Source organism: Dromaius novaehollandiae, chromosome 1 (genome assembly GCF_036370855.1).
Source record: "Dromaius novaehollandiae isolate bDroNov1 chromosome 1, bDroNov1.hap1, whole genome shotgun sequence".
In the NCBI taxonomy this organism is placed as follows: domain Eukaryota; kingdom Metazoa; phylum Chordata; class Aves; order Casuariiformes; family Dromaiidae; genus Dromaius; species Dromaius novaehollandiae.
The window spans coordinates 58,129,361-58,154,169 of NC_088098.1; the positions used below are offsets into that span (position 1 = coordinate 58,129,361).

Sequence of the window (24,809 nt, forward strand, 5' to 3'; positions counted from 1 at the left end):
TTGTGCTGTCCTGATGCATGCGAGCACACACAGAATTACTGCTGGTGTTCTCTGAAAGGCAGTCAGAAATAGAGGAGCATGTCAGCTGTCTAGCAACACGCAGCAGCATCCTGGGACGTTTCAGAGGGGTGACTGAAAATAGCATGTCAGAATGGAAAAACCTGGGATGGGTGGGGGTGGTAGAGAAGATAGCTGTTCACATCAGAATTTGAGAGAGAGAACTGCTGGAAGCTCTCGGATTGTGAATGGGCAAAAGCTTCAATTTTATGCCTTGCATAGAGGCCCCAAGTTTCCCTGGGGTCTTGGTCTTAATTATTACTTCTCCAGAGGTTTTAACAGCAGTTAATAATTATTAGCAGAGTGATTGGTGATCCCAATCCAGTCCTAATTAAGTTGAAGGATATTGGGTACATGCTGAATCTGCCCACTTGCCCTCATGCCCTCCAGAGAAAAACAAACAACCCCCCAAAACCACACCCTCAAGGTTTTCTTACCTCTAGGTGAAAATAAAACCTAGATGTTTTGGGGTCCCTGAGAAGTTCCTGCAATCAAAGAACAAGACTTTGTAACAGTGCTACAAATCTGGAGCAGCGTCTGTGGCATACAAATGCAGCACTTGGAAAAGGGAGAAGTTTCATGATAGGGATTTTTTGGCCTAGAATAAAAGCTATCCATCTGCATTGTTCCTGTTGTTCTTTTCTTACCTTGCTATATCAAAAACCAGCCTTCTTTGAAGTCTAAAAATACTAGTATTAACTCCCTCGTATTGCTTTCATAACAATTATCCATCAGTTTAGTTTTTCTTTTCCTTGTGAAGTTATGTTTTTATTAAGGAGATGCCATGCAACAAACCCATAACTTGACTGTCAGTACTGGAAGGTTGAAGCTGTTACAGGAAAATGTATTTTTCTATTTTTGAGTACCAAAGATACTGTAATGGAAAGTCATATTAGGAAAGTATTTTTAAAAATGTGGGGGCCAATCTTGAAGTACTTTCAAAAGGTCTGATTTTTGAAGTAAAATGCTTGGAAAATCAAGTTTTTAATATGTTTCAACTTTAAGTTGTCAAGTTTAAGTTGTCACTACAAATCACTGAAAACTATACTTTCCAGTGTAGTCTTTGATTTATAGTGCCAATTGGTGCTGTACAAAAGACTGTATGTACATTCACTCTTTTAGTACCCAAATCACTGTACCTCTGTGAATGCAGTATCTGGTATAAACTAGTTGCTCTTGAACATGACCCTGAGCAACACAATCCAACTATGAAGCTGGCCTTACCTTGAGCAGGATGTTGGACCAGACTGCCTCTGGGAGTTCCCTCCAACTAAATTATCCCCTGACTCTTTGTGGTGGTTAGGGTTATGTTGCAATTTCCCAACCCTGTATTCTTGGATAAGGATTACTGTAAATTCTAGGATAGATTTACTGATTTATCAAAGACAAAATTGGCATGTTTCAACAGACAACTATTGTATTAAATAACTATCTGAAGAACAATCAGGGATAGTAAACACATGCAATGCTTTACCTGAAAGATATTGCCTCGACATTTAAATCCATCCCCAACGTAGTTACGTTTGCAGGTGCAGGTCCTTTCTGTCAGCTCAGTGTCATTACAGATCGCAAATTCACTGCAGCCTCCATTATTCTTGTAAGATCAAAATTTAAAATACCTTAATATTGCATTTCTGGATGTACAAAACAAATCTAGTTCGCCACCTTTTCATATATTTTTTTTTAAACTTAAAGGACTTAATTCCACCAGCTTCTTGAAACCAGATCTTGCTGTAACTTCTGACAATATATATTTTTTTCTCACAAACAGAAAAGAGCATTTAAGACTCATTAAAAAAAAAATCTTCCCCTTATCCATAAGACATAGGTTTTGACTTTTTCCTTATAGTTTTAGTTCACTGTCTTTTAACTTGATCTAAAATATTTCCAGGCAGGTCTCATTCTGGGCCTCGGGGATATGATTCTTAGGTGCTCTGCTGAGGCAGCATTGACTTACAACGAAGGAAACTATTTATGGCAGTAAATCACTCCAGTGTTGCCAGGAGCCTGGATTTCCAGAGCAGCAATAGCTTAAGACTGTCTATTGTTCTTTGCCTGATAGCCCAGACCAGCTAGCCATACAGGGAACTACCGTGTATGCTGTCTTCTAAAACATCTCCTGTCTTTCTCTTGGTGGCCTGCTAGTACAGCCTTGGGTTTGAAGCAGCTGTGATAGTCTCATCACCTGAGTGCACATCTCTGGAGACCTCTGCATGCTGATGGGGTGCTCTTCCCTACCCAGGAGCAACACACTGGAGTTTAGGGCTCCCAAGTCACAGATGAGATAGATGGCACCTCAGTTTACAAATAAGTTTGTTTCCTGGGCTTGTGAGGGAATTGGGAAAAACTGAGAAACCATCTTGTTTTCTCTCCATGTGCTTGTCTCCTGGTGTCACTTCAGCAGCTAGCCATCTCAGGGATCTTTTATCATGGGCCCTGGGTGGGAGCAAAAGCTCCTTTTGGAGCTACCAGCGGGGCCTAACTTGACAGGCCATAGTAAGTCCTGGCCATAAGTAGTGGGTTTGGATTGACCTGCTATTTATTTAGTTAGGTCTAGGTGGATTGCTGGCAATCTTGGGTTTATGACAGCTTCCCACAAAGCTTTGCTGCACAGAGGTTTGGCCACAGCAAAGCCAGATTAGCCTCTGGTCTGTCAGTGACACTTCTCAAAACCACCTTTTTTATGGTGTAACTAGCCAGGTGGAAGGGCTGGAACAAAGCTTACACAAAACAACAGAAAGCAGCAGCTCATAATTTTGAGCTACCTTTCCTCCAGCTTCTGTCTTCAGTGCCCTTGCTCTTCCATCTCTGCAACCTTTTAAGGTTAGAGAAAGTCTTTTGGCAGCCCAGGCTGGTAGGGGGAGAGCTACTGTCTTTGTGCTCAGAGCACACAGAAAAGTGGGTATGCCCCTGCTGCAGCCTGCCAAGAAGCAGAGCAATGCAGCTAACAGAGCACCATGTTGCTGCAAATAGGTGTTTTGCACTATCTGAGCTAGCCTCGCGCAAAAACTAATGTGGCTAATTCTTTGCCTGCAGTGCTAAGTGAGGGATGGGAAATACCACAGGGAGTCCTGGTTTGGCTTATGGTGGAGAGAGAGAAGGGAAATGGTTTCTGTGGAGAAAAATTTTATTTTATTTTTTCTCCTCAGGTAAGGTTTTCATTCCCTTCCCCCTGTCCAGCTCTGTTGTCTTTGTTTCACTATGCTGTGGGTACTCTTACTCTGTGCCGCAGTTTGCAACGTAGCTATCCTGCACAGTGCGTGCACAAGGATGTGCTGTGAAATTCCTCTGAGAGCAGCCTGTGCACAGCTGTAGGGGCTGTGGGGCTCCTGTCTTTCATCACTCAGCAGGAGCCTTGCCCCAGGTGAGCATGTAGGCTGGGGCTGCTGGTAAAAACATCTACTCCAGGGATCCTAGAGGTGCCCAGGCCCCATGGTAACTCTTTGCCCAGGGAATGGATTAAATTAGTAATGACCTGGCAATGTGAGGACTTAATATTCTAATTTGACCATAAATAGTTCAGACAGAGATGGGATGTATATGCTGACATCTGATCATGTCTGTCTTTCAGACTGCACAGATGTGGTCCCAAATCACATGCAAGGACTGACTTCTCCCCCGCTGTCTGCCCCCACCCTGCATCTTACATTGTCATTAAATGGAGTTTTTGACCTACAATGGGCTCTTCTCTTGGTTCCCAAACTCCTGACTCCTAGAACAGCTAGAACTGGCCCCTGAGAGTCAACAACCTGAACTTTTGTTTTTTTCTTTTTTTGACATTATCATTTTTGGCATTACTGCTACATGTAGTAGATCACATTTCTCCTCTGCTTTATCATTTGAATCAGGCTCTTTAATTGTGTCTTGTCAAAACCCCCTGCATTTCTTCTCATGTTAACTAAAATGTTGGTAAGCCCTCCAGGTCTCAAACACAAATTTAGATAGTAGCTTTTTATATGAATTCTAGCAATGACAATCTGCTGAGAAGACACGACTTACATTTAACTACTGCAGACTAGTGTCTATTTCTCTAGATTTGATCACAAGTTGTTGTTTTTCTGACTCAGTGATGAGTCAGAGTCCTGACTTGTATTACATCCAGGCTGTGATTCAGGAAAAGCCCTGATTGCACGCTTAGTTTCTAAAATAGTGACAGCGCTAAAGCATATACTGAACTAAGAATGAGCTTAGCTAATTTTTTGATTCTGGGCATTGAGGAGGTAATCCTCATGTGTGAGTTTTGAATACATGCCAGACCCAAAAATGTAATGGTTATAACAAAACTTAAATGTTTTCCTTAAAGTGATACTTACCTGTGAACACAGACTAATATATGTGCATCTTTTACCATCTCCAGAATATCCCTTCAAGCAATTACATGTTGCCTATAAAGTGAAAATAGGAAACAGTTTGCAACAGGCTCTATCATCTGCTCTTTCCCTGCCTATCCATCTCCCACCCCCCGCACTGTTCGGGTTATTTGAAATGATCCCTTCCACCTCCACACACTGTTACCCTTCTTGTATAACTGGCTAAAAGCCTAAATTGTTTCCCTTGCTTCATTTTCATTGGTTGATATTCCTCTCTCCCCCACATTTTTTTTAAAGTGTTGAAATATCTCTACAAACACCTCTAAAAAACACAGTTGTATCCTGATGTTGCTACTCAGCTTCCCATTCAGTGGCAATACATTCAATGCTTATGATTACTCTTTTTTGTACTTGCAGTTATCATGCTGATAAAAAATTAACACAGTTACAAAGAAATGACTTCTCCTCCTCTTCAATTCACTTCTTAATGGGGCTCACATTTAATATGTAGAAGATGGAATTTTTGGAGGAGATTTCTGCAGCAGAAACAAAAACCGCCAGGCAGTATGCTAGCAATATTTTATAAATCTGGATGACTCAAATTCCTTGAGAAAGCACAAGCATTTCTAGCATAGAAGTTAGGCTGTGCAGTGACGGGATTTTATAATGGAGGTTATTACTCTCCTGTTAACTGTATTCCCATGGGTAAGGAAGTATACATAATCATATTGTAGCTGCTACTCCTATTATCAGTGACCATGTCAGGAAGAGAATAACCATCACTCATCTTGTCCAGATGGACAAGGAAGGAGTAAGCAGCTCTTAGCTCCCACCACAAATGTGCTGACTTGCAAGTGACAGTCAAAGCACCGGGATAATTCATCAGTATGAGCAACAAGAGCTGACAGGGATTATGCCCTGCCCTCTCCTCTCCCCTGGGCAACTGGAAGGCAGGAATCGGACTCCGACTCCTGATCTGTTTTTTGCCTTGCTCCTGAAGAAATACTGCTGTGCAGTCCCTGTTGGGGGCTTGCAGTCCTGCCAATAGCCGATATGAAACTACAGGGATGATAATAAGCGCTGCAATCAGGGAGTTCAGCTTCTTTGGGAACTGTTATAAAAATAGAAACAGTAATCTGTGCAATGTGATTGCCTGGGCCAATTTTTCTCCTCTTCCCCTTAAGTCTTTTTTACTTCTGTTTCTTTGGAGAATATACAGTATTTCTTCATGATGGTCACAGAATGTTGAAAGAGTGAATGACTATATGAGAATTATGGTTCAGCCTGTTTTGTCTCTTTGTGAAAACATTTGAGCAATGCTCGGAGAAGGGCTAGTTTGACATGGAATTTTTCCACAGACAGTTTCTATAACAATAAAGGAAATCTTATTTGGCAATATTTTCAAATTGACAGGTTGTTACATGAAAACCTCCAGAAGGAGAAAAACACTTTCGGATTTGGTTTGAAACATCAGAACATTGTTTGCCTCTACATTTTTGGATTTCTTCTACCAAATACATCCTATTTATTTGCATTGACAGAGTACTCACTTGATTGGGTCCAGTCTGGGTGCATTCAGCATTTCTATCACAGCCACCATTGTTCTCTAGACAAGGGTTGATTTCTTTATAAAACAGAAACAGTGGCAAAAGAGTGATTTATGAATCTCCCTTTTTGGGTTTTCAGAAGTAAAGCATAGCAGGCATGCAGGTTATGACAACTATGAATCAATGAGACTGTCTTAACTATTTGATACCTCAGTCTGGGTCTTGTAGTTGTCTTGGTAAAGACTAAAACCCTGCAGTTGGCATTTTTAGAACGGTACATGGGGAGGTAACGTGGTACCAGACTCTTTCAGTCTGCAATGGTCAGAGGAGCATGGGTGTACCACATTGACTGGGCTATCTCTGCTGAGAGACAGGTTTGCCTTATTAGCTTTGGTGTTGTACTGTACTGCTACAGATGCAGTCTGTCAAGTCATATCTACCACATGGTGTTGCAGGCAAGAGTGTTGATATGCCTTTAGCATCAGGGGCTATAGTATCAGGAAACTGCAATTCTGGGTCTTCTATGGATGGAAGAAGATCCAACTAACAATGCACTCCTGTAACTTCCCTCCTTGTGATATACAAGACGTTGTGAATGCTCACCGATGCAGACTATTCCGTCTCCGGTGTACCCAGCCTTGCAAATGCAGACTCTATTTCCAGGTGTTGTTTTTCTACATTCTGCTTTGGCAGAGCAGCCACCATTGCTGGTCTCACAAGCATCAATAGCTGAACAGTGACAAAAATCCAGATTAAACCAATATGCTTAAATGGCTTTCTCTTCAAATTAAGTCTTCCCTATCTTTTAAAGGGATGTGCTGAAGTTTTCTGAACAAAGAACCTTTCTGATTTAAGAGTCCATAGATGTCATTAGTGCTAGATATTTATTATTTCCTACTGATTACAAGAGGGAAAGTTGAGAAGTGTGGGAAATAAGAATTCATCCAGGACTGGCTCTCAGTAATCTCCCGTCTTCCCATTCTGCACATTCTAACAAGAGCAATAAAGAAGGGTACTTCACATTCTTCATTAGGTTAGCGGGGTGTTTGAAGCTTTCCCTTAGTTTGCCCTTTTATGCACACAGATCAAATGGCGTTCTGTTGCAGGAGGCCTGAAGTTTAATATCTCTCAGCCCTCCTGGGACAGAAAGTCCTGGTTGGATGAAGAATGAGGGACAGAGAAGCAGAAATGTGTGGGTCTCTGTAAATCTTGGTTCTGCAGTCTTTGGTTATTCAAACACGAACTTGTGCCATTTCTGCAATTCTAAACAAGTCAGAGGCTTGCAAATGGACCTTGCTTAATTACCCAGAGAGCAGGATAGGAGCCTTTTCTGATCTCCCACATTAATTAAGCCAGCTCAAACATTGCTTTCTTTTTTTTTTTCTTTTTTTTTTCTTTTTTTTTTTCTCTCTTTCAAATGACCTCAAATTCTGTTTCAGCAGCTGGAACATCTAGACTGGGGAGAATACTCATCCTGTAATCCTTTTTGCACAGGAATCATTTGGTACGGGGGAATAAGGGTGAGCACAGAGGCACCATCAGAGGTCGATGTCACCCAGGACTTCCTGCATGTGGAGTGTTTCCCACCAGTAGATTAAACTGGCTTTTAGCTTGACTTGTGCCAGAAGAGAAAAGCAAAGCAGCCAGAGTAAGGAGTGTTAAGATCATGTATGAGGACCCTAATGGCCATTGTTATTAGATAAATATGCTCCTGTTCCCAAGAGCATTAGTATTTTAATCAACTAAGGATTAGGTAAAGCAACTATAAAAATTAATTACAATCACTGCAGCAGGAAGTCTACTTTGTAAATCTGGATATTCTGCAGTCTCAGCAGAACACCTAAGATAAGCTGTTATTGCCTCTTTCTGAGGTTCATGGTCTAAAGAAGTTGATCTTCTCATCCCAGAAATCCGTGCAAGTTCAGAAAGCTGACTATATAGATTCCAATAGCTGAAAGTGCTATTGTACCCTGAATTTGCCTCTGTTTGGCTTTGTTGGAAATGGAAAAAAATACATAGCTGAGGCATCATTGCTCTACACAACCTAGGCCTCATTTTTTGTAGAGTATCTTCCCTATTCTCTGATCTCCCTTAGCACAATAACCTGCAAGCTGGAGATTTTGAGTCATTTGTTTGCTGTGAACTTGTGCCTGTTGCACTCTATTCATTTTGAGCAATCTGGCAGCAATTTCTGTTTTTTTTTTTAACTGCCGTATAGGGAAGTGCTCATCTCTTACCAGCTCCTCAGTCTCACCATGACTGCAGAGTGCTTGAAGCACATTCTTTCAAAAGGTAGGAAACAAAGTCCACTTGCCTGCACAGAACGTCCCGTTGCCCTTGAACCCAGCTGCACACTTGCAATAGGCGGTGCCATTTGGTAGAAGAAGGCAGCTAGAGAAGTGAAAGGGGGGAAATGACGCAAGGGAAAAAAAGTAGTCATGTCTCTGGTACAGTCCTCATTGTGCATTGTTCTGAAGGTAATGTTGCATAGAAATAAGGAGGTATTTAATCTTATGATATGATGTAGTTATAACCATTACAATGAACTTTCAGAATGTATTTTGCATGTTTTAAGTATTAAAAAGTATGCTTTGGGCATGGACGTGTCCTATCTTCTTGTATAGAACACCAGAAATTGTGTGCCTGCTTAGCCAAAAACTCTGTAGAAAAATTTTTTTTGTGCACATGTGTAATTTATTGAGGAACACAACGGACGCCAAGGCATGGTGGCCAGACTTTTGGGTGCCCCAGGTTAAAGTCTGTTTTTCTGAAAAGTTTGGCTGTCTGTATGCAAGTGTGGATCCCTGCTGTTATCATGTGACAATGCCACAAAATATCAAGTACAATCCCACTCTTCACCCGTGTCTGTCATACCTGTGCCTAGTTCCAGTACATACAGGAATATGGCTGTGGATGAGTAAGAATCTGCTTTTACTGTCAGAAACTAAATCTTGACCTCAGCAAGTGTGGGATCCCACTGAATACATCTGAGGGTAGAATTTTTCCAAAAAGCCTTGTGAAATATCACTGCTATGGGCTACAGGTCACACAAGGAAAAAGAAAGAATTATATCCTGGGAAAGGGTTTTTGTCTCTGACTTCTCTGCTCCTACAAAGTTGCCAAAAATAAGGTGATGTTCCAACCATCTTTCCTTGTTCTTTTGGTGTCTCAGTTACAGAAATCTTGCTGTCTCGTCAACAATGGAGTGAGTACACTTCAGTAAATGGCTGAACTGGGGTAACTTGCTCCTTTGAAAACTGGTTTCAGTCTCACTGCATTGGTGCTGGACAGCAGAGAGCATTTTTTATGTACATTTTGATGTGCAGAGAAAGGAGAGATGTTTCTTGTCGAATGCAGCTCCTTTTGGTGTAGTCCCTAGTGCTGATGGTTTTTCTTAGTTATGTTTGTGATGATGGTGGGAGGAAGCAGAAGGGGCAGGTAAAACCCACTTCAGAAATCCACCTTTGTGACCAGCCTTGCCCTGTCCACCCATTTTCTTTAGTGCTGCAGACTATTTCTTTGTCTACTGCATTTTAGGACTTGTCTCACCTTTTTCTTTCCACAGCATCCCATTTATTTCTCCTTTTAACATGCACATTTTGAACTTTTCAACCCAGTCCATGAATATTGTATGGACACTGTGAAGTGGTGCCAACCTCCAGAAAATTAGGAAGCATTGCAAATGGTCAGAATTTCAGACACCTCAGGAGGAAGTTAGTAACCTGCGTGCAGCTTGCAGAAATGTGGGCACTAAGGACAGCCCCAGGCAAAGCTGAAGGTGGTAACTGCCCCAGCAGGCTGTGGTCTTGCACCTGCTTTGCCCATGCCCGAGCCCTGGAAAGGCAGGCCTGCTGATGCTATGGGAAAACCAAGGTATGCACAGGGGCAGCAACGTCTGGGGAGACAGCTTGAACAGCATACGTCATAGCCTGTATTCTTCCCTTCTATGGCAGCAACAGGAGTAGCAAACCCTGTTCTCTAAGTCTTTCCCCTTGTGTTTCTGTCTCAGCTCTGCCCCTTCTGTCTCGTTCCTACTGCAGGAGTGTCACTGCCCTTATCCTTGGGGCAGAAAACTTCAGGGTCATCTGTGTTGTGGAGAATCTTGCTGAAGAGTAAGACTGCTTTTTGCCTTGCAAAGGGCCCCCTTTCTCTTCCCACTCCTCCAAATAAGTGGATTTCATACGTACTTAGCACTGGTATGGCATGAGGTGTTACATGCATCATCTTTGATTTCTGCAATGCAAAAAAGAAACAACAGGGATCAAAGCCTTTCAGGTCAATATCCTTCTAATTTCTCACTCTCTTACTACCACCGTGCAGAGCTAGAGTCTGTTGCTCTTCCATTAGAGAATCTCTGTCTCCCAAGGAAGCCAGCCCTCCCTTTGGCTAAATGACTCTGTGTGTACAAATCATTGGGTACCATTTAAATTCTGTTGCGAGGAAGAGGCATGCCATCATATTAATAGGAAAGCATTTCACCTTTTGTTATTTATCTTTACTCTGGTGAGTTTTGCACGTGGGGATTAATTATATAAGCTTAAATTTTTTTAAAGGAACTGAGTGTTGCTCAGATCCCATTGAAGTTCCATCAATGTTAACTATTAAGTTCCTTTCAATACTGTTTTTTCCCTGAGCAAATTTAAAACAGGTATTGAATATTATTGTTAGTGTGTTTATAAAACTAAAATTTAACATTAATGTATAACATTAATACTATTTATATAAAAAGTTTTGAAATAGTTATTAAATATATTTTATATGATAACATGATCAGTTATAGTAGCCATATTAAATCAACACAAACTGATTTACTTAACATTTTTTATTGTGTTAATGAGAATATAAGTTAATATCCCATGTTGTATAGCTAAACCAACTTACTGAAACACTCTAGAGGCTTTTGACCTGAGGATCAAAATGTGCTAGGTCACCCTGCTCTGCAAAATATACATTCTTAACAAATGTGATATTCTTTTGGGACAGTGTATGACACATCTAGATAATTAGCTAAGTAATGCATTTAAGTCTCATGCCCAGTAACTCATCTGGCTTTCTGTTAGTGTGATGGTCTATTCCTTGAGCACAGGCCTGAGTATATCAGTGTTTCATCCTTATTTATTTGTGTGTGGGAAACTGCTGGATATCTGGTAGCTGTGTGGACCTTCTGCACTAGGGTCTGGTCATGGCTGCAGTTCTACCATTTCCTGAAATGCTCGCTTCCTTCCCCAGAGAAAAGAGAGGGGACACTCACCGCTCTCGCATGTCACTCCTCTCCAACCGATGTCACATTCGCAGGAGCCATCCCCATCAATCCCACTGCTACATTTCCCATGGACACAAGTGCACACTGGGGAGAGATGGGGAGAAAATCACTTGCACTACGCGAGATAACAGTGTGTGCACAGCAAGTCAGTGATGGAAAGGACAGGAAAATGGTCCAAAGGTGTTCTGCTTATTGCATCTTCTGCCAGGTGTGCTCTAAACTGTTTAGAGAAATGTTTTTTGGCCTGTGCCTTTTGGTTTCTTCCTACAGAATAAGTCTAAATTCAACAACTTATACTTATCTTTCCTCTGTTCCCAAATAAAAGAACTGAAACCTATATTTTAATAGGAAAATACTGGTGAAAAAAGCAGTATTAAAGAGGATTATTCACATCGAATGCCATTCCAAGGCTGTAATATGCAAGACTGGTAGGCACTGTTTGTAAGCAAGGAGTTCTCTGACAAAGGGAGTTGACAGAAAATATCATAATGGGGAAAGAAAAGGAGTTAATGACAGGCCTGTTATTCTGAGAAAGATGTAGCTTTCTAGAATCTAGAATGGACACAGTTAGAAACACTAAAGGCAAGGTTTTTATCTTTCCCCCAGAGAACTAACAAGGGACTTTCCCCGAGTCAGCTGGAAAGTTGAAGGAAAACATCTTATTTCTAAACCTGAATATGTAGGTTGTTAACCATGGTGATTTAATTTTAAATCTTGCAATACTTGGCATTTTCCTTAAAGCCTCAACTACCAATAGTGACACAACTGATGAGATTAGTGAAGGCATCTGTGTGGCTCGGAGGCACTCAGTACCTTGATCACAATTGTGGCCGTATTTGCCTTCAACGCAGCTTTCACAGGCTGTGCCAACAAACCCCTCTTCACATTCACATGTGCCCGTGCCATTGATGCCATCCACGCAGACGCCATTCCCGAAGCAGGCATTCCCTAGTTTCCCAGGACAGGGCTGGCACTGCTGCCCAAAGAAACCTGCACAGCACTCCCTCGTCTGAAAACAAAGAAATATCGTCCTGGAGGTCAGAATCAGGGTAGCAGAGACCTCTGCCCATCCAAGTGTGCCAGAAAGCATGCCCTGGGCAGATGTGGTCTGTTGAGCATGAATGAACCAGGGATCTGTCCCTTTGCAGTGCTTCAGCAACAGTGTCTGCTCCCCCTGGCCTCGCTCATCACTGTGGCCGGGCTCTGACTGCCAGTCTGAGTCCTTGGTGCAACTCAGGTGCCCTCCACTGCCCCAGGGAAAAGTTGAGGGAGTGCAACAGTGAAGGGCAGCGTTGCCCTCCTTTAACTCCTGCTCCCTCTGTACTGTCATTGCTCCCTGCTGTTCCTCTACTGCACTGATCAGTGGGCTATAACCTCTGGTGTATGCTGGTGCTGAATCTGGCCAAATAAAAGGCCTATAAATATATTTGTCAGGAACTGGCTTATATCTACTGCATGTATAGTGACTTAATACAGGGAGGATGGGGTTCAGGGATGGAGGTTCCTGGATTTTACTGCAATACAAATAGTAGTAATGACGTTAAATACTCACAATGATGGTTTTTGCACATTTTGGCTGGCATCCAATCTGTATGGTGTACATTCTCCTGTTGTTTTCAGAGAGGACACAATATTTCTTCTCCCCTGCCTGAACAGAAATCAGAAAAACAGCTACACTTTTGTGTAACATTGATCAGCTACTTTTAAACGTTTTTAAAAAACTGCTTGTTAACTTCATGCATGGCATGCTTTGTCCAATTCATATGTTCACAATGAAATCTAAGGATATAGTCTTAGAAATAAAAATACACTAGCTAAAATGATTTTTGCTAAAGAATATATAGTCAATTCAGCTCAGTGCCCCAGGGCATTTAAAAGATGCCTCTAATACTGCCTTTGCTCAGAATTGAACAGAAACTTTTCTGCAGTTTTAAACATAACTTGTTTTTTTTTCCTTTCTGACACATTTCTTGTTCTTCCTAATCCTACTTGGAAAAGTGAGTGCCAAAATACTGCAAAAATAGCTGTTGATACAGTTTATTTGAGGTCTGTAAACAACTCTGAAAGTCTACTTTTTGAAGATTTCCAGCCTCATTGTACACCTGCCAGGAGATTGAGATAAGGCATCCAGCTGCTCATTATAAATGAAATGTTAATGTTTGAGTTTTACTTACGAGTACTTTAGTTGCACTTTGCCAGCCAACTATTTTAATGGAGTGGTAGAAACTTGATCACTTTTGGAATCCTATTACTGACATAATTAGTCTAATTAAAAGATAGTTAAAAACCAAAATATGCTGTATGGTTCCATCAGGCCGACTTTCTTAGAAGAATTTAGACAGCAAGAATCTCTAGGTCTCATCATGGTTGACAGGGACCCACTGAACATCCACAGCTCGTGTATGTTGGACCTGGTCACCTGAAGTCTTAGTGTCCAAGTCTCCTTGTGACCCTAACCCTGTCTGGGGCCAGGATGAGTTTGCCCTTCTGTACACTTATGGCATAAAGGGCAAAGAACAGCTTCTGTAATTCCTCCTGCAGCAAACTTATTCCAGACTATGCTCAAGGTCCCTTACAGTTTTGTACAGTAGAGGTAATCTTTTTGGTTGGAGAAGACTTCAGGTGCCTCAATGGACACTAGTGACTAGTTTTTAAAGATAAAACTGTCTTTGAGCTGCTCTCGATTCTGCTCCCTTGCTCCCAGTGTGGCTTAAATCAAGGGTGGACTGGGTCTGTTGATTGTAAATAATGTATGTAGCAGGCCAAAGTAACTAGTATAACTCTTTTTGAAACTGAGGCAATTATACTAAAAGCACACAGGATTAAATATCTCTCTCTGCTCAGTTTTGAACAAAAAATATTTAGTATTAATGATAAAATACTTACCAATTCTTTTGTTCCTGGGGGACAGCTTGATGGCTGCGAACAAAGTCTGCACTTTTCCTTTAGAAACACAAATGGAATGTAGTTAATAAAGACTGTATAGAGCTACAGACAGATTTTACCTGTTTTTTATTAAAAAAAATGAAAGTATATTTCTAATCTTTCCCACAGTGGGAGACAGGAATCACATAGTCTAGGATAACCTGTTTGGTAAAGATGGTCAGAGTAGCCGGATTGCCCAGCAAGGAAGAACATCCCCACCGGTAGGTCTTCAGGGACTCCCCAAAAGAGGTTTTCTCCAAAGGGAAAGAAGAGGGAAGAAAGCTCTATTAGACATTCCACCGTGCTCTCCTAAGGGAATGCTTCCCAAGGAAAAGACAATAGGAGGCAAATCCTGAGCTCAGATACAGCTTTCTTGCAGCAGATGGGCAATGGCAGCTTGGGGAAATCTCATACAGTGTGTATATCCTATGCGACAAACATCAGTGCACATGTAACCTCAAATCATGTGCGTGTGTAAGGTCAGTTTGTGCATTTAGGCATATATTTAATATCATTCCTATTTAACTAAGTATGTGCTTACGTCCCCCGTTCTAGTAAGGTATAAATGTATGTTTAAGTGATTCTGATTCTGAACATAGTCTTGTCTTCTCCTGGAAAATGATTCCTCTGGAAAACTATGTGAGAAGCCTAGTACCTGACTAAGCAAAACTAGGGAAAAGCTTCCAGAGCGAAATACATTCAAATACGCGACTGCATCTCAAGAAAAAGAACTACACTCTGAAAGTTTCTGCCTGTTTAAATTTGCTTTAGACAGAGCACAAATCTTGTATTGTCTTCTTTGTCTAGCTTGTACATGCTATCATTTTCCATAGGTAGGGAAGTACACTGTTTGTTGTCCTATTTCACCCACTCATGAGAAAAGACAGAAAGGAAACCTTTCTCTGCCAGTCTGAGGAAACCATATCCTATTCTTTGGAGGAAAGTAAAAACAATTTGTTTCTGATATGTAAAAGGCGTGAAAGAGGGAGAATGCTTTATTCAGAGGGCAAGAGGAATTAATATGTATGTGCAGAGGTAATCTATACCTGGATGAAAAGACAACATATTCTTAGTAAGGAAAAATGTTTTTTTGGTTATTTTCAAGTTGCTTACTTTATAAACAAGTGGCTTGGCTAAGAAGATGTATTAAAATAGTGTGTTATTGTTTTCTGAAAATTAAACCTCAGCAATGAACTTCTCGCTGCACCATTCTAATTATATTTTATCCAGGTTGTCAGTACCCTAACTGCAGGATCAAAGCAGTTTTAATAGGATGCCAGAACTCTGGTAGGAATATCTTTATAGAAAATGCATGTGTCTCTTACTGGTAAATACAGTATCATGTATTCTCTACGTTTTAGCTGTATTTTGCTATAAACTTCTATAATGCCCCTTAAAGCATCTATACAAAGAGAATAAACTTACAATGATCACAGTATCATTAATATCACACCTATTCTTCTGGATTTCCAGGACTTTTCCCAATCCATGAATAATTCCTTTGTCTGTTGCAACGTTTGTATAGTTTATCGGTGCATCATTTATGAACAGCTGCAAAAGAAAGGCAACCAGTTAGAAAGTAGCAGAGCTCTTCAGTGGTTATATGGTAACTACAGCAATAATGGGTGAAATAAGGAGCAATGTACAAGTCTTGCTTCAGAAAAATTTAAGAGCAGCTAACTTTAAGCACTTCCTTACATCCCAGTTGGTACATTTAAGAGCTTTACTGGATTGGGAGTAGGCGTGAAGGAGCGCATGAGATGAGAAGCAACCAGTTCAGGTTTCTTAGCAACTGGGATGTCAAAGGGCAGCCAGAGCAGCTCTTTTCCCTCTGCAAGGTGTGAAGGTGAAGGGCTTGAAGAAAGAATCTGAAGAAACCCAAGGGGGGGGGGTTTGCTACTTGTGGGGCATGTGGGGGCTTCAGGGGAGACCTCCCAGCAGCTGCTCCTTCAAGGAGGGCTTTGTCGTCTAACAGCAAGGGCTGCTCCCCCATGCTCCCCTTGTACCCTCCTCAGTGGCAGCCCCTGAAGCAGATGCTTTTCCCAGACTCTGCCGTGGGCACAGCAAGCAGCAGGGCTGAAACTGTTCTGGTGAGGAACTTTCTCCTCCTTTGCCTGTGCCTTGATGGAGCTCTGGGACAAAGAAGAAGCGGTAAATTGCCTTCCTGGCTGTGCCACTGAATTGGGTGGGTCACCTAATTTCTCTTTGCCTTGACTTTTTTTCTAATGAGTGGTTTTGAAGAGCAATTCATATATGTTGCCAAGTGCTTTGAGCTCTTGGAATTGAAAGCAGAGTAAATCCACAGAAAATAGAATTAGCATTTTATAATTGAAGGCAGGTTTCTAATGGCTCTTGGAAGTCAGATTAATGACTGCTTTGCAATGCAGGCTTCTAGCTGCTAGATATGCAAGTCCAAAATAGCTTCTAAAATGTGACGCTAGATCTGAACAGCATAATTGAAATCAAATCCAATCGAATATCCCTTCCAGGCTGACTTTGAATTAAGCAGGTCTGAGGGAGGCATTGCATCTGAGTGCCATCTTTTGTGTGACTTAAGTCCAGAGGCTAATATGGGGTGCACAGCTTTTTTTGGCTGGGTGTCCATTTAAATTGAAGCTTGGATCAGTAAATAGCAGGAAACCTATTTCTCTGAGTAAGTGCAGGCAGTGGCACCTTGCTGTTGTGGAGGAAGAATCCAACTTGATAGGAGAACCCGAGCATAGTTTCCCTGTGCATGCCATTGTGCAGGTCATTCTTTAGGAGCCTCTCATCCAGCACAACGTGATATCGGATTTGGTCCTCGCCCTGCAAACACATGATTAAATTCAGAGTTACATTTAAGAAAAAGTACGGATAGTAATTTGGCATACGAGATTGTCAGGGCATAAGCCAAACATAGATTGCCTGAGTTTAAGAAGTTGTTTAGAAGAATTTAAGAACACTGGGCAGATTAGTTCAGATTTGCTACTGTGGAGTGTCTGCTTTCCTGTTGTAGAGCAACTTCTATCAGCCACGGAGGAGGAAAGGCTATTGAACTGGAGGGACCAAAGGTTTGCTTGTGTCTAGAAGTGTCGCTTTCTGTGCATAGGGCTGGCTGACAGATTTAAGGGAAAGTTAATCAGATGACTTCTTAGGACACACTCCAAACCTAATTGCTTCATTTGACATCAAAGGCTGCATATTCACTTTTTGTAATCTTCCCCTCATGCATCATTTTTTGCTATGGGCCCCCTGAAAAGCCTATAAATGCATGCTAATTTATAGGTTGGTTTTTTTGGGGGGAAAAAAAACTTTAAGCTCATCCTCCGTCAATAAAGTGCTATAGCCACAGTTGTTAATTGGAAAGTTTTCTACAACTCATTGCTGGATTATATTCATTTTCATTGATATGATGAAATTATTCTCTGTATATAATTTTTTTTTGTGAGGGCTTCTCAAGGTTTCTGCATCTTGCTCCAAGGCAGGGGACTCCCATAGCTCTCCCTTTTTTGAAGGATAAATCAGAAGTGTAATGTGTTTTGTGAGAGACTTGTAGATGTGAAGAGGGTTTTGGAGATGCCTAGACAACAGATCTAGTCTCACAGCAGCTCATATGTATTTGCAATAAATGTTTGTGAGAAATACTGTTGCATTCTGAACATTCCTACTGCTTCTAATCCTTCAGCTCCTTCAAAAGCTTTTGAGAGCAAGATGCAACCACACGTTGCAATACTTGTGATGTTGCCTGGCTTTGTCCAGAGTATGTCCAGTATGACCTTGCTTCTACCAAGGTCAAGAAATGGGGTCTCTTCACTGCACCAAACTCTTCTCTCTGAGGCAGAGTTCTCCTGATGTGCTTTATAAAAAGAAGAAAGCTTAGATAGACTTAGCCTTACAGTTGTCTTCTGATTTTGTCAGATAGTCACACCAGACAAGGTGGGAGGACGGAAGAAAGATGGAAGAAACATAATGGTAAGTGTATAGCAATGAAAAGGCAAAGGATTTCTGTGTGTGTGTATTTGTGTCTATACATGTAAAAGGTATTAATTAACTCCCTGACAGGGTCACATAAGAAAAATATGGACAGCATAAGCCTGAACTATTAATCACTGATTGGCGTTGCTTGACTCAAAGATGAGACAACATTAAACACATTTCTCCAGACCCCCTTCTCTTCTATTCACTGCCTTAACTCAACAGTGCAAGTAACGGGGAGGACTAAGAGCCAAAGCACTGTGAGGTAGGCTGATGGGCTGTTAAAAAATTCCAGCCACCCACAGTTAACAACAGACTATATCCTGTGAAAGGAGTCAAAGAAAAATGGCGTATTTTGAGCTGTTTAGATGCTGAAGGCTTGAGCCTGGAAATGTTTGTATGCGTGATTTCAGCCAATGTTTTGGCCTAAGCTCTGGGAGACAGGGAGACTTTGCTATTCTTCCAGTTGCCTCGCTGTGTATTTAACTAATATTAAAAGCAACAAAACCCCAAACTCAATGGGATGGATGTCTTAGAGCTACGTAAAGTTTTGTTTACTGATGCTTCTTATAGTGATGCAGAAGTTATATTGTTGTGTCAATAAACTAACTAAACTAGCTTTCAAAAGTCATTTGAGCAGATTTAGTTTGATTGTGTGTAAATTTATCTGGTGAGGCAGTAATCAGAACTTTTATTGTGGGTCTGTCAGTTGTAAGGAAATGTTTTGGGGCAAGTCATTTGAAATCTCAGCTTCCTTACTGTATATGGAGACCATAAAAACAGGGATAGAGTGTGGCAGGGTAAGTATGGAAGAGATAGGGAAGGAATAATGTCATTGTAAAAATTGCTGGTGAAACTTCATCTGCTAGGCCTGAGTCTAATACTTGTATTCAATAAAGATGTTTCAAACTGGAGCCAATGGGAAGAGAGGCGCTGGGATGACTCAGGAAATGGATAGCTTATCTTGAAGGAAGACTGACAGGCTTGAAAAGGCTGCTTGGCCTTGTAAATACTTCAGAACATAAATGCCAGATAATCAGAGAAGTTATTTCAGCCAAAGCACAGTGCTGGCATAAGAATAAAGGATATTAAACTGGCCAGAGGTGTGCTGTCAAAGTAATATAAACTGGTTCTGGGAATGAGGCCTGTGGCAGGCGGGGGGTGGCTGTGGCCATGTCTGTGCTGAGTGGCCACAGGGGCAAGAGGAGGAGATGGCAGCTAGGCTGGGCACTAGCCCTGCGTGGGGCCCCTGGAAGAGGGACAGCAGCAATGGGGTTTGCTTGAAGATGCTTTTCTGCCAAGCCAGACTGAGCTGCCTTGAGCACAATCCTAAAAGTGGCCAGTAGTACTTCTAAGCTGGGATTAGAAACCATTAGTGCAAAGTGGCTCGGAGACAGCACCCAGGAGTGATGGGGGCAAACATCTGGATAGTCTTAGGAAAGAGTCTGAGTATTTTGTGAGATTATTAATGATGTGGTTGCCAGTGATGACAGCACACTAGACTTGTTCACCCAGGAAATTTGTTTAGTGTTATTCCTGTACTGATCTCCTTCTTAAAAAAAAAAAAAGTCATCCACTGATGAAATGTCTTGGATATTATTAGCATTGTCTTAATCAAGAGAAAGACAAAACCCAGAACAAGTAGCTTGCCAGGAAAACATAGGTGGATCCACCCCTCCTCACCTCTTGACATTAGAAACAAACCCAAACTTACTGGATTTCTGGAAAATTAACCCCTCTTTCTATTTCTGTCACCTTTCACTCAATTCACTTGAAATTCAAATGATTTGTTAAGATTTGCTATATGAATAATACATACCAGAGTAGACTTTTTGCCCCTTAGGTAATTTTCTATGGCATCATTATTTGGAGCAAACACTGTGTATGTGTTTGCAGCTTCTATTTCATCTGCCAGGCTGTATTGCTGTTGTGAAAAAAACAAAAATAAGCCAGAATGATCACTGATATTCTGATACTGGTCCTAATGCAAGTAAACTGGAGAACCACTTCTTAAAAGAATGTGAAAGCTTACAATAATGTAGCCCCTGAAAATGGAGTAATCAGGCATTTGTTCTAAGCGGGCCAGCAGCCTTGGCATTATGATGCTTCGGGGTGGAGTCAGAACCTGAAAATGGAGCAGATACCCCATGTTAGCGTATGTGCACACGCTGTGTTTGCAGCTACAAAGATCAGATGTAGGAGAAAATCTTCCACATAAATCATTTTTTCAGGAGCTGTTGGGATTTTTCATTGCTTGTGGTGCAGAGGAATAAATTCTCTTTATGTGGTCATATACCTTATCAATAACATGTATGATCCCATTTGTGGATGCAACATCGCCAACTACAATGTGAGCTCCTTCAACCGTGATGTTCTAAAAAGAGCAAAAGAGAAGGGATTTACTTCCACATTGCAACGATAGTGTTTTCTCAGCCATTTGTGCTATGAATTTCCACACCTTTCCAAAAGCTTGCTTAGGACTCCACCACGACTCTGTTACTGCCAGGCCATGTTGAAGGCTGGGGATGCCCTCAGGAGACCCCATGCAGAAGAGGCGGCTTTGGGGCTCTGCTCCTTGCATGCAGGCTGGCAAAGCTGTCTGATCATGCTGGGGGGGGGCAATTCCTTGGGGTAGGGGTGCTCACCTTCTGCCCTTCTCAGGGCGACTGAGCTCTGATCTCCACGTGCCCTGATTCATGTACTCCTGGGCTTCTGCTATTTTGAAGGAGCCCCTTCATCATTTTTCCCTGGGGGAAAAGAGGTTTTTTTCCCCTCCCTTAAAGGGGCTGATGTGCTTAAATGTGCCGTATGTATTTTTCCAGAAAATTCTCCTCAGTGGAGTACTAACTAAAAGGACTGAGAGGAGGGGGCTGTCAGTTGGCATTAGTTATTTACATTTATAAATGTGCTTGTGTGGCTTGGGATTATCAAGCTGCACATGCAGACATGTGCACAGTATCACTACTTCCTCCAACCTTCTCAGTTCCCTAAAATAAGTTAGTGGATTTCCTTGATGTGCTTTGCCTTAAATTAGTCCAAAGGCTCTTCCAGGCAGGGACTACACTTCCGCTTTGCTACAAGACTGTCCAGAGTTTGCAGCCAGTACTACGAAATTAGCAATAGATAATGCTGTTAACAAGTCTCAGCTAGGTAAAGTGGTGGAGCAGATACAAGTTAATGTTTCTCCCAGAGGGCCCAAGATAGTTATCAATGCCTTTCATTTGTATCATATAGTCTTTTCTTTTTTAAACATAGGTATGTAATATCTGTATGGTTTGTAATATGAGAACACTGACAGCAGTGCTGTCAGTCAGAATTTGGTGTATGATGCCACACTGGTTTGCAAGTCATCTCACCCCATTTTCTTCAGACAAGTGTAGGAAGTTGCTCTGTAGAGATGTTGGCAGCATATTAGAGGATGATAAATTCTGGAAATCAGCAAAGCTGTAAGCTCCTGTCAATATGTGATACCTAAAGGAAATTAACTGGATTTGAAAGTTTTGTATTTTCTCAATTTTTCATATAAATATGCTTGGTGCACAATTCTAAAATTGGAGTTTAAAGCAGGAATTGTTTGTACAGTGCCTATTTCAGCTGTGCTCTCATCTCAGCTTGGTCTTTAAACATTAGTGGCATAATACAAACATACAAATAAGGTCTTTGTTTTCAGAGGAGTTGCTACAGAGATTTATATCACTGTAACTAAAAGGAGAATTCTATGTCCCTCCCTTCAAAATGTAAGAGCTGTCTTGTTCTAGTGACTTCAAAGCAAAGTTTTATTTGTAATGAAAACCAATTCATTAAAAGAAAAAAAAAGCAAAAGAAAAAGACAAACCATCAACGTACTTCAGTAGGGTTAGGATGTTACTCTTTGACATCCAAAAAGCTTTCTCATCTTCATCCATGTTTTCAATTGCTTGAAGAGAAGGCACCAGGACAGTTACATTTGAGGCGGTGGATAACACTGAGTTTATCTCAGCCTCCTGCATGAAAGGAAAAAGGGTAAAATGGCTGAACCAAAGACCATCTAAATAGCAGCCAGTGACTTTTTAGCAAGATGTAGTATGTGATGTGCTTTGTGACTGGCCTGGAGAGGAAGAAACATTATACTGAGCAATGACTTGAACAAAAGGACTTAAAACTGTACAAAACTGATAAATGAGTGTCTGTATTTTATTGACTAGATTGTCAGCATTTAATGGGCATGAGAAGAAAACCTCTTTACTGTGAGGGTGACTGAGCACTGGAAAAAAATTGTCCAGAGAGGTTATGGAGTCTCCATCTTTGGAGATATTCAAAAGCCGGCTGGACACCATCCTGGGCAACATGCTCTAGGTGATCCTGCTTGCGTAGGGGGGTTGGATTAGATGATCTCCACAGGTCCCTTCCAACCTCAACCATTCTGTGATTCTGTAAGCAACATTTAGCTCAAAATTGTTTTTCATCAACATACAAGAAATGTCGCCTCCCACGAGTGTTACTCTGTCTATTTGGATCTATTTTACATATTTGATTTTTTTTTTTACAAAAAGTATGATAATCACTACTCCTTACTGATATCTTCAAGTAAACTGCTCATACAGAGCACTCCAAACTATTTAACAGATAGAAAGATTATGATCCATGAAATAAGAAACCCACAAACCACAAGGGTCTCATTTTGAATAAGATTATATAACATGGCTGTGATTTTTCAAGAAGTTGAAGGGATATCTGTGCCTGCTAGCAACGGACACAACTGCAGCGAGGTTTGGGAAGTCCCATTTCCTAGCTGCTGACAACTCTAATTTTAGTGTGGGGATGTGGGCTCTGCAGTAGGTGTGGACTGATTCACGCTCCATGTGTCTGCCTTAAGGATGTGGAGATTCTTCACTTGAGCGGATTTCTCCAGTTTTGGGGGGGGGGGGGGGGGGGGAAATAAGGAATGCTCAAGATTTGAACATGCATTTCTCCAAACCTTTCACAGGCTCTACAATTTGCCATTTTTGATATTGCAAAACTTCAGAGAGTAATATGAGCTTGGGTCCTACCTTACTGTAGCTGGTACACTGCCTGGAAGCTGACTTATTTTGGATAGTCTTTCAATACCCATACTACTTTTTAAGTCAAGAAAGGAATCAGCTCCCTTAAATAGCTGGGAATTTTGTCTCTGCTAATATCATCTTCCTTGCTAGCTATCATCACTATCACCTTCCAAATATTTAAAAACAGAAATAGCAACAGACATCCCTTTCTCACTCTTTCCAACCGACAAGAAAAATATTTAGTTATGAAAAGCAGTAAACATCACATTCCTGCTTAAGTATGAAGTTAAATATTGCACAGATGGATATACCTCCATATTTTGCTTGTGTTTGTAACTGCCATTATTTAATTTAAGGGATACCATTTCTTTGAACTGCAGCAGAAATTTCCACATCCCCGTTTCAATAGATCTTGTATGATCTGCTCCCTGATTTTTTTTTTAATTGCTTCATTTTCTAATGAGTGTGGTACGAGGTGAGCAGCCTTTCCTATTGTGCTTATTTAACTTCTTTAGTTTTTCTCTCTTCAGAATTGCTGGTGCTGCAGTCTGAGCACAGGGACAGGTAGATAACTGGTTTAAGTTAGCCACAGTAGCCTAGTTATCAAGCAGCTCTCTGAAGCCCCTGTTGCAATTCTGTGCTTTATTGATGCCTGTGCTGTCTAACTTTGAAAATCACAAAACCAGGTCAAATGCTGTGACTCCTGCTTCTTATGCTATTTATTAACACCTCACCATTTCTTTCTGTTTGCCCTATATTTGCTATATCCTTTTTATATTTAGGTTTTAAACTCTTTGGAGAAGAAACGGTTTCTACTTTTTACTCATACAGTGCCAAAGACAATGGGATAGGACCTCTAACGTTACTGCTGCCCTTGTAATAGATAATAGCACATGAAAAAGCAGTCGGTGAGAACCAATCTATCTAGAGCTTTTTTTTTTTTTTTAATCTAAGCTATTGTTTCTCCCCTAGTTTAAAGCCAAAGAAGTTAATCTACTTCATTTCCTGCACCTCAGTCAAGCCAGTACCAACTTTGAATTTTTTCCTTCTTACTCGTTGCGGCAGGCAGCGCAATGACCAGCCATACTGTAGCATTTCCCTGGCACAGGGCTCTGAAAATGTGGAGGGAAAGGCACTGCCTTCCCTCTCCACTTGCCTGCGTATTTATTGCATGAGGAGTGATGGAGCACCTGCTTGTGGCCATATTCAGACTCTGCTTTTACCCTGCTGCTTCTATGCTGTTATATGGACTAAAGTGTATTTATAAACAGAGGAAGTCATGGCTTATGTAGCCACCTGCCTCATAGAGTGGACTTGTAACTAGCTCTGCTTCTTGTGTTGCTTCCTTACCTGTTTGAATTTGGGATCAGAAATTGGTTTTCAGGCAGAAATTAAGAATCAGATGATCAGCCCCTGCTGTGACTGGTGGGAGAGGCACTTGGATGCCTGTACAGAAATTGGGCCTCTGCTGTGTGGTGGGAGTATTGCTTTGAGATTCCCATTTCTAAAGGCTAAAAGGCTCATTTTTTTCCTGCAGGCTTGAACATACTGAAAAATCAAGCATGAGGTGTACTTACATTAACCCATTGGTTAAATGCAGCTGCTTCTGACAGAGTAGATAACTCCTGATTAGAGACAGAAAGAGAGAGCAATGAGTACATAAGCTATAGATATCTCCACCGAAGTGCTTTTGCCATAGCCTGTGGTAACCCACTGTGTCTGGCCTGGA

At 41.3% G+C, this 24,809-nt stretch overlaps 1 protein-coding gene across 1 annotated transcript in view; it reads right to left on the reverse strand.

The window, feature by feature from the left end:
- Positions 1-24,809, reverse strand: part of STAB2 (stabilin 2) — a 94,509-nt gene that overhangs the window by 26,090 nt on the left and 43,610 nt on the right. The window contains exons 28-46 of the mRNA XM_026117928.2: positions 24,658-24,705; positions 21,903-22,039; positions 21,413-21,527; positions 20,353-20,430; positions 20,089-20,181; positions 19,876-19,980; positions 16,776-16,907; positions 15,528-15,653; positions 14,064-14,120; positions 12,730-12,825; positions 11,991-12,186; positions 11,166-11,261; positions 10,102-10,147; positions 8,229-8,305; positions 6,518-6,643; positions 5,918-5,991; positions 4,371-4,442; positions 1,532-1,651; positions 495-542 (exon numbers count right to left, since the gene is read on the reverse strand). Coding sequence (XP_025973713.2) covers positions 495-542; positions 1,532-1,651; positions 4,371-4,442; positions 5,918-5,991; positions 6,518-6,643; positions 8,229-8,305; positions 10,102-10,147; positions 11,166-11,261; positions 11,991-12,186; positions 12,730-12,825; positions 14,064-14,120; positions 15,528-15,653; positions 16,776-16,907; positions 19,876-19,980; positions 20,089-20,181; positions 20,353-20,430; positions 21,413-21,527; positions 21,903-22,039; positions 24,658-24,705 — 1,842 coding nt within the window. The remainder of the gene's footprint in view (positions 1-494; positions 543-1,531; positions 1,652-4,370; positions 4,443-5,917; positions 5,992-6,517; positions 6,644-8,228; positions 8,306-10,101; positions 10,148-11,165; positions 11,262-11,990; positions 12,187-12,729; positions 12,826-14,063; positions 14,121-15,527; positions 15,654-16,775; positions 16,908-19,875; positions 19,981-20,088; positions 20,182-20,352; positions 20,431-21,412; positions 21,528-21,902; positions 22,040-24,657; positions 24,706-24,809) is intronic.